The sequence below is a fragment of the Austrofundulus limnaeus genome, unplaced genomic scaffold (genome assembly GCF_001266775.1).
Source record: "Austrofundulus limnaeus strain Quisiro unplaced genomic scaffold, Austrofundulus_limnaeus-1.0 Scaffold533, whole genome shotgun sequence".
In the NCBI taxonomy this organism is placed as follows: Eukaryota; Metazoa; Chordata; class Actinopteri; order Cyprinodontiformes; family Rivulidae; genus Austrofundulus; species Austrofundulus limnaeus.
Genome location: NW_013952935.1, coordinates 320,488 through 330,220, shown reverse-complemented (window position 1 = coordinate 330,220; position 9,733 = coordinate 320,488). Strand labels below are relative to the sequence as shown.

Here is a 9,733-nt window from a genome sequence, read left to right as displayed (position 1 = left end):
TTTCAGAGCAGGGAATCTAACTTCAGGCAGGCAGTGTTCTGGTTGAATTTGTTACCCTGAAGGAAACTCTGCATTTTTCAGTTCCAAGTTTAAATAAAACATCTCCAGAAAGCTTCTTTAAGTTTGAATATTATAAAACATCTTGTTTGAGTAAAGAAATACAAAAATTTAAATATGTCTGCTGGTTCTTAATAGATGTTTTACTAAAAATACAATTAAACACTTTAACTTTATTACTGTTTGAAATTATTCATGTTCCAACAATATAATTATTTATTTTAACTTAATTCTGAGGAATGTCAATGGAAAAAGTTGCAATGAGACAAGACTAAGTGGGAAGGTCTTAGGTGTGGGCGGAGTTTTGGAAAACTGGGTAGAGTCAATCACTTCCTTCACAAACTCCTCCCACAACTAATCATTGCCTTCACAAACTCCTCCCACACCCAACTACTGCCTTCACAAACTCCTCCCACAACCATTCACCAATTTTACAAACTCCTCCCACACCCAAACATTTCCATCACAAACTCCTCCCACAACTAATCACTGCCTTCACAAACACCTCCCACACCCAATCACTGCCTTCACAAACTCCTCCCGCAACTAATCACTGCCTTCACAAACTCCTCCCACAACCAATCAACAATTTTACAAACTCCTCCCACACCCAGTCATTGCCTTCACAAACTCCTCCCACACCCAATCATTGCCTTCACAAACTCCTCCCACAACCAATCAACAATTTTACAAACTCCTCCCACACCCAATCATTGCCTTCACAAACTCGTCCCACACCCAAGCACTGCCTTCAAACTTCACCCACCCTCAATCACTGCCTTCAAACTCCTCCCACACCCAATCATTGCCTTCACAAACTCCTCCCACACCCAATCATTGCCTTCACAAACTCCTCCCACACCCAATCATTGCCTTCACAAACTCCTCCCACAACCAATCACCAATTTTACAAACTCCTCCCACACCCAATCACTGCCTTCACAAACTCCTCCCACACCCAATCACTGCCTTCACAAACTCCTCCCACAACCAATCACCAATTTTACAAACTCCTCCCACACCCAGTCACTGCCTTTACAAACTCCTCCCACAACTAATCACTGCCTTCAAAAACTCCTCCCACACCCAACTACTGCCTTCACAAACTCCTCCCACAGCCAATCACCAATTTTACAAACTCCTCCCACACCCAATCATTGCCTTCACAAACTCCTCCCACAACCAATCACTGCCTTCACAAACTCCTCCCACAACCAATCAGTGCCTTCACAAACTCCTCCCACATCCTATCATTGCCTTCACAAACTCCTTCTACACCCAATCACTGCCTTCACAAACTTCTCCCACACCTAACTACTGCCTCCACAAACTCCTCCCACACCCAATCACTGCCTTCACAAACTCCTCCCACACCCAATCACTGCCTCCACAAACTCCTCCCACACCCAATCACTGCCTTCACAAACTCCTCCCACACCCAATCACTGCCTCCACAAACTCCTCCCACAACCAATCACTGCCTTCACAAACTCCTCCCACAACCAATCACTGCCTTCACAAACTTTTCATACAGAGCTGCAACCTTTCTTGGTTTTTACCAAAAAAAAAAAAAACACATTTTATTTCAGCATTTTTTATGTTTTTTGTGTTCCACTAAATATGAGCTGGGTAAAGTTTAGTTTTCAAACCACAGCAAATATGAATGAAGTGCATACATGATCAGGAAAATTTGAGTTTTGTTTTAAAAAACACATCTCATTTCTGAGCTTCTGTTTCCAAACAGGACAGGAAATATTATCCCACGACTCTATTAGTCTTTGGATGGAGAGAGACAGCTTCTGCACACAGCATATTGATTTTTTAAGAAGTTTGACAAATAGAGAGCCATGGGGCGTGAGCTGTATGTACGGTTCAGACTGCAGAGAGGATCTGTTGATTTAATATCTCAAAAATACGAGTTCACTGGAGTCAAACAGGACAGTAATCCTGGTAAATTAAATTTTGTAATTCAGCATAGGTTCTTGGATTAGTCTTGATGAGAATTTGTTCTTTTTCCAGGAGGTCCAGAGGAATGGAAAAGCAGGTATCCCTGCAGGACGATGGCCCAGTTTGTTGAGCCTGACTTGTCCACGTAGCAGCGGGAGTGGCAGCGAGCTGTCACTGTCCAGYGCCGGCAGCGAGTACTCCAGCGGCTCACACACTTGGGCAGACGGACGAGGCGTCTCCAAGCAGGTGAAGGGGGTTTCTTCCTTTTCTCCGCTCTGTTGTTTTGAGACACTAAAAATGAAAATCACATCTCACTGTCATTCTGTTCAGTGCTCCGCTGGTCGGGACAAGAGGATGAGCACGGGCTCGGTGTCCAGTAATCATTCCGTTGAACAAACAGACCTCGGCTGGAAGGAGGGTCATATCCTTAAGGGTTTGAAACGTCTTCAGACAAAAAAGTCCAAAGAGGCGTCCTTACATGCTTCTGTTTCACACTGCAAAGACTGCATGATTTCCAATGAGGGCATTTATTCTCTTGGCGTCAAGTCCAACCAACAAGGAGCTGCAGCCAAGAAGGTAGCCCCTTCCAAGTCCGACGCAGGAATGGCTACCTTGGATTCCGATGATCCAGATGATGAAAAATCCAAATCGGTCGACAGGGAGTCCAGCGGTGAACCAACCAGAGATCATCTTTGTTTGGACAAACTAGATTTTTCTAAGGTTGACGAGAAAAACTTTCAGGCGGACTCGGTCAGCCTTTCAGCAGATTCTGGTCTCTTCCCCTCGCCAGACTCGGACAGTTTTTTGTTCCTGGACTGCTCAGCACTCAAACTTGGTGTGAGCCCGACTGACAGCCTGACACGCCTCGAGAAAACCGACAAGAACTCCATGGAGGACCACAAATCACCAGCAATAAAGTTCAGCGACCGGAACAACAACCAAGAGCGGTCCACCGACCGTAAGTCTAGACTCGACTATACCAAAAAGGAACAAGAGGGATTTCCTGTAAAACCAACCGAAGCAAATGAAGTGACCTCATCAGTTCAGCACTCTGCAACCAGAGCGCTGAGCTGCATGAATGAAGCAAGACAACGCAGCTCTTCCATGGAGGTTCCTCAATGCAAGGACCAGACCAAAGGAAGTAAGGAGCAGGTTGTCACCGAATCTCCGCAGAGGAGACCAAAACCTCAGTTCTGTGATTCTGCAAGGACGGCTTTCATCCTGCGAAGCAAGAGTGCAGATGGAGGGCAAGAACAACTCAAGCATGTCCACTCTCCCCTGCATCAAAAGCTCATAAAGGGTCAAAGACCCAAAGTACAGTCAGAACCGAATCCTTCAGGGCTCAACGTTCAAGGCAAGAGGTCTAACCTCAATAATGCCAATGGTTCAAGTAAAAGCGCCTTAAATAAAAATGAACAAAATGAAGACCTTACAGCAGCAACAAGTTCCAAGTCTCTTGAAAATGTGCAACAGCTGACTCCTGTCGTGTCCCCGGTGAAGCAATCAAAGATCATTAAGTCTCCGGGCCTTAAGAGTCCAACAAAATCCTCACAAGTCTCGAGCAGTGATTCTGTGGAGGAGAGCATCTACAACAACCTGCCCTGCTCACCACAAAAGCAGCGGCGCCAAGACCACCAGGGTGAYGCAACCCAACCGGAACACAAGTCCCCATCTCCACCGTGGCCCCCAGGTCGAAGTACTTCCCTCCTCCTTCGAAGCAGCTCAGAGAATTCAGCCAAGGATCAAAAACCAGCAGGTCAGACTCAAAGCTCCACCACCGGTAAACCAGGATCAACCAAAACCGAGTCTAGCGTAATGAGGGATCAACATCCAGCACAGCAAAAAGGATCTGAACTGATAAAAGATGTCCCTGCAAAGATTTACCACACCTCTGTCTCAAATGTCCCAATTCAAGAATCTCAATCTGCAGAGTTTACAGACAGAAATAGGATGAGCTGTGAGGAAAACRGAGCTCCATTCATATTGTCAAGTCAGAGGATCCTGCAAAGATCCCAACAGAGCGTCAGTGAGCCAAAACTGTCTGAGGTCCTACCTGCTGGGTTCCCGAATGTTTCCTACCAAGAGATCTCTTATAATCACCAGATGTCTAGCTCGAACATCTTGAAAAGGACACTTCCTGTAAATGCAAAATCTCACGAGGTGATAGCCGGACAGGACTCAAGCACCTTCGTCATATTTGGAAGACAAAACAAAGATGACATCAGAAACCTCCAGACCTTTCAGACATTTTCATGTGATCCCCAGGCGATCCATGACAGAGCTCGCAGGAAGATAGAGACCCGCTGCAGCTCCCTGGATTCTGACCCCATTCAGCCAGTTGCACTGGATGATGGCGGGATGTTGGATTGGGGGCTGGACGAGCAAGGGTGGCTGTTCAAGCGGTCTGTGTCTGTGTCTACCAGACCTCTTCTCAAACCAGTGATGGGCATGAACGGGGCTAAGGCTCGCAGTCAGAGCTTTGGTGCTCGTTACATGGACAGGCCGAGCTTCAATCGATCTGGAAAAGTCCGCACTCAGATCAAAACCCACTCGGGAAGCTCTCTGAATTCTCTCGGCGATGTTCTTCCAGGGAGCATGAGTTGCTCCAGTAGCTACCACTGTCCAATGAACCGATCCCTTTTAAACAACTTCCTGATCGAAGAAGGACTGACGGTTCCCTCGCAACTGGGGTCCTCGAGCGAAAGACTTCAGAGTCTCAAACTTCAACGYGAGCAGGCTAGGCGGCTTCAAATTGAGCAGCAGTTCTCAAGCGCCTTCGGGGAGCCGGTCTCCGAAGAACCAGAGAGACAAAGCACCATTACCACCATTGAGGAGAAGGTCATGCTTGGAATCGAGGAGAACCTGCACAAGTCTCAAGAACAAGAGAGGACTAACGAAGTCAAGCAAAAATCCAGCTCGGGTCTGGCAAGTTGGTTTGGTTTTCGTAAGAGTAAGCTTCCTGCCATGAGCAGCAGAAAGGCAGATCCGCCAAAGGTCAAAGAGGAAAAGCGAGAGCAAAAGATTACGTCTCTTCTGGGAGGGAAGAACACGAAGTCGGACAAAAAGAAGGAGAGAAGGAAAAGTGATGGAAAAGACTGGTAAGAAATTCAACAAATCTTTTCTAAATGCCATCTATCAATTAACATAACAGCCAAGATCTGAACTGATGAACTGACGCAGGGTTTTATTTTTTAAACTAATTTTTCAGTCTTCAGACATATTTTAGTTGTGTTTTTGTCATGTTTTAATCGAATCAGTATCACACGACAAACCGTTTTTTCTTTTCAGCTCGGCGGGAAGAAGAGAGTCTCACGATGCGGTACGAGCTTGCATCTCGATGCCCTGCCCAGGAATGTCTCTGAGCGAGATACAAGGACACRCTAACATCATGGGAGACCAGCAGGTAGAACCCGTTTATTAAGCTGCACCAGTAATCTTTGAAACAAACTATTAAACAAACAAACTTTCACAAAACTATTAAGATGCAGATGATGAACCGAAGACCCGATGGTGAAAATGGATCCACAGCAAAGAGCCCTGCTCAGGACGCAGTGATAGGTCGGTTCTACCGTCACACTTCCTGTTTGTCCTGTTAAATCAGACTTTTGTTTTCTGAAACAAACGTTGAACTTTGTTACCGTTTCACAGCATGCAGACAGAAGTGAAGACCAAATATGACAGACGTGTGTAAGTCTTAAACAACAAATTTTGCTTTAATCAGTCAAACGGACATGCAAAATGCAAAGTTTGTGCTTCTTCCATCGTATCTATGTTGGACTCTGAATCTGCTTTTGCATCAAGTTGAAAATAAATCATTTCACCAGAAGCTCATTCATGATGTGCTGTACRAGGAAAATGCTGGTTTAAACCTTCATCTTTAAACATTCATGCACAGGAAATCTGCATGTGAAGGTTCATCTCCCAGTGCTGTTTCAATATTTCAACGTCTATTCTTGGACCAGAAACAAATACGGCTGCTGTGAGGGAAGTCAAACTTATTAAAACTTCTTTCCGTGGAGCAGGTAGAGGACAGGTGAGAGGTCCGGCAGGAGCTCCGTTTGGCCCGGCGCTGTAAACACCAACTACGTTTGATWCGGTTGGACGCCTGCCCTCGAGGGTTAATCACCTCATTAAAATTTCAGCTCTGCAATGACGAAGCGTAACCATCCAAACCACTGCAGGGAGAATTAACTTTGCTTTTAGCTCTGAGATGATTTTTACCATCCAGACACTCACAAAAAACTAAATAAAATATCTTTATTACTAATAAAACACACTCTACCACCTAAAATGAAGTCCTTGTAGAAACTGCTTTTATTTTAGGTCACCCCTCTTTTCTGGAGATTCTGGAGATTTTGCTACATTGCATACTTTTGGGATTTTATGCACATTTATTAGTTTTTAACAAATTTGATATTTCATCTTCAGTTTTACATCAAAGCATAGATATTTTTGTCTTCCATCCAGCCGTACTGCTAGAAAACCTAAACAAAAAGTTAACTCATAGTGCGCTAAGAAYATAGCTTTGAAAACCCCTATCTGCTAAACATGTTAAAAACTAGCAGAAGCWAATACTAASAGCTAATTGCTAACAGCTRAGACGACTTGTTTTCATCTCCTTCCAGCAGAAGACTGGTGGGACTGACACAAACCTGTTGTTTSTTTGTTAGTTAGCTTAAAGTTGGCAAAACTGAATTTAGCAGAAGCTAATCATTYTGCCAACAGTTTCCACAGGTTAGGGAAAAAGCTAAACCGCTAATCAAAAATCAGTTCTGCTATTTGTTGCTAGCAGATTAGTGGAACCATGCTTGCTGCTGTTAAAAACTTTTAAAAAATAGGTCAAGTTTTTGTAATTAAAACTTGTAGTTTTCACACAACTGTTTGTTTGGAGCCCCGCCCCTTCTACTCCTCAAAAATGGTGGGAATCACCACAGTAACCAGTGTTGCCAGACTGGGTGGGTTTCCACCAAATTGTGCTGCTTTTTTAACATGTTGGGCTGAAAAAACCCAGCTTTGGTCGGGTTGTTAAAATTTGKGCTGCTTTTCACCAAATTTGTTGGGCTTTTAACTTATTCACAGAAAAAGTTGTATCAAAGTATTAAGTGCCAGTTTGAAATGGTATTGGTTAATGTGAATTGTAAATRCCCCAAATAGGAACGAGATCCTGAGGACCCCCCCTTTCTGCCAAACAATCCAAGGACTATCAGTTGACTTTTGTTGTGCATGTGCTTTCAGCTAACACACCAAACACCTAAGCTAACACCTCCACTATTTCTTTGTTTACAAGTTTTCACTCTAAAGATGCGTCTGACACTAGCTGCATTTCCATTGACCACAAAAATTCACAAATTAGAATTGCAAAAATTAATTTGCCCAATGGAAACATGCCAATTTTTGAAAAAAAAAACACGTTTTTCAACATATTGGTTTTGCGCTAGGATATGGTAGTTTTTCGGCTGTATCGAAATTGTTCTGTTTAGCAAAACTGCAATGGAAACACTTTTTCGCATCACGGGAGTCACGTGATCAACAACTACTGGCAAAAAAGACGACAAAGAAGAAGACAACAGGAAGTAGAAGTAGTAAAATCGCCAACTTCAATTTCCCAAATCGCTGCAAACGTAGCTGCTCCCAAGTATAAGAGGCTTGTGGCTCGAAAGCCTCGATAAGGCGCCGACGTCTCCACTGATGATGAGCGCAGTGTCGTGGGAGCAATATATATCTAATGTAAGTGTTTACATCCGGTGCCGCCATGTTTGTAACGACTTATCGCGAGAACAAACGTATTCAYGCATGRTTTTAATAGCWTTTCTTACTTAATGGAAACACCGCAATTGTGAAACTGTGTTTTTCGACATTAACAGAATATCATTTGCAACGGAAACACAGCTACTGTCTTTTCAGAGCTACAAAAACCTGTAAATACAGTGTCTGATTTTATTTATTTGTTTTTGAGTTCGGCAGGTTTTACGTTGTGTGGACACCATTAGTCCGATCTGGCAACCCTGGCAGTAACCAAAGATTCAGCACATATCTTCTCTGTTACCCAGCAAGCTTTATTTTATTATTTTCAAACTTTAACATAAAATATTTCATTGAAAATTACACATTTGTAAAAACCCTGCAACAAACGTCCTAAAAGGAAATTAAAAAGTTTATGTTAAACTAACCTAAATTTTCCAAATAAAGCTCATAAATGCACTTCAAAATTAAGAGTCTGACTATGTCACAACTTCGTTATTTTTAAATTTTGTGTTGAAATTTTAGACTGTAGCTGCATCCCAAAATTCTGCATGATTTTGTGTTATTATTTAGGTGAGGAATTAGTTTTAATTTGAAACAAACTCATTTGTTTTTTGCACTGTACTCGTTCCCTCGAATGTTCCCCGAGAAAACCTTTYCTAAAGATGAATTCTTTATTAACCAAAACAAACCTGAAGGCTGGAACGAACCACTGCAGCTCTTATTCTCCAAACTGAAYCCAACACGGCTGCTTAGCTTCTGTTTGAGGAGAAAAACAACCTCACCGTTCACGCTGGAGGCTCATTGAAACAAATCAATTGTTGGTTTCGGTGATTTTGTTGTTCTGGAGAAAACCGTGTCGCAGAAATTACCAGCTCCAGTTTAAGAACGGACGGACGAATAAAATCAGTTCTGACGGATGATTGTTGCCGTTTGTCTTTAAGAGATTTCAGAACAGAAAGAAGACAGATGAGCTCGTGGAAACCCCAGAGAGGACGGCGAAGTCTCGTGCGAGCTCGTCTTAATTAATTAATAAAGAAAAAGCAGCAGTTTGTCTTCTCGCCTGCAGGTTTTTAGCTGCAGGCTGCAAAATAAATAACAAGCTTCAGACTTTGAGAATCTGTTGTGTTTTTTTGCACACAAGAACAAAAGTAGATGAGCTACAGCTTCATCAGGAAAACTTGAGAAACTAGTTTTTTTTAATGTCAGGGTCTGCGGGGGGCCGACGTTTGGATCAAGGWAGCTGTTGATGATGCCTGTTTTATTATGTTCAGTTTTTAGAGGTTTTGCTAACTTAGAATTTCATAAGTAGACCAGTTAGTTTTGGTAATACAGTATTACGTTTTGCCAGCTGTATGTCCGATAACCACAAACTGACAGGTTTGAATCGTCAACTAGAAGGAGATGAATGTGATAATGGTCCTCTTAGCTGTTAGCTGTTTTCCCCATGTTTAGCTGTTTAGCTTTAGATACGGTTTTTAGTTAGCAAATTGAGTTTCTTAGTGGCAAGCAATGAGCTGTTTGGTACTAATTTATACTTTAGCTGTTCAGCATTAGCTTATATATTTTTTGTTCTTTAGCATTAGCAAAGCTATTGTTTTAGTTAGTGGATTGAGTTTTCTGGTGGTTAGTGATTAGCTCTTAGTGCTAGCTTCTGCTAATTTATACTTTTTTAGCTGTTCAGAGTTAGCTTTGGCTAATTTTTTTTACTACTTTAGCATTAGCAAGGCTATATTTTTAATTAGTGGATTGAGTTTTCTTGTGATTAGTGATTAGCTGTTAGTGTTAGCTTCTGCTGGTTTATACTTGTTTAGCTGTTTCACATTCATTTTGCTAATTCTTTTCTTATTTAGCATTAGCAACGCTATATTTTTAGTTTGCGGTTTATGAGTTTCTTAGAGGTTAGCGATTACTTGTTAGTGTATAGGTCCTCTGGACGGGTTCTTCTCTAATGAAACGTTTCGTCTCTCCTCCAAGAGACTTCTTC

General features: G+C 42.6%; 1 protein-coding gene across 5 annotated transcripts in view; it reads left to right on the top strand.

The window, feature by feature from the left end:
- The window catches only part of LOC106530576 (nck-associated protein 5), a gene marked incomplete at its 5' end in the record, with an annotated part of 21,285 nt that overhangs the window by 7,758 nt on the left and 3,794 nt on the right, over positions 1–9,733 (top strand). For 4 of the 5 annotated variants that reach the window (XM_014026222.1, XM_014026221.1, XM_014026220.1 and 1 more), the window contains 4 exon segments: positions 2,077–2,250; positions 2,335–5,102; positions 5,293–5,407; positions 5,487–5,562. In XM_014026222.1, coding sequence (XP_013881676.1) covers positions 2,077–2,250; positions 2,335–5,102; positions 5,293–5,407; positions 5,487–5,562 — 3,133 coding nt within the window. 5 annotated transcript variants of the gene reach the window in all.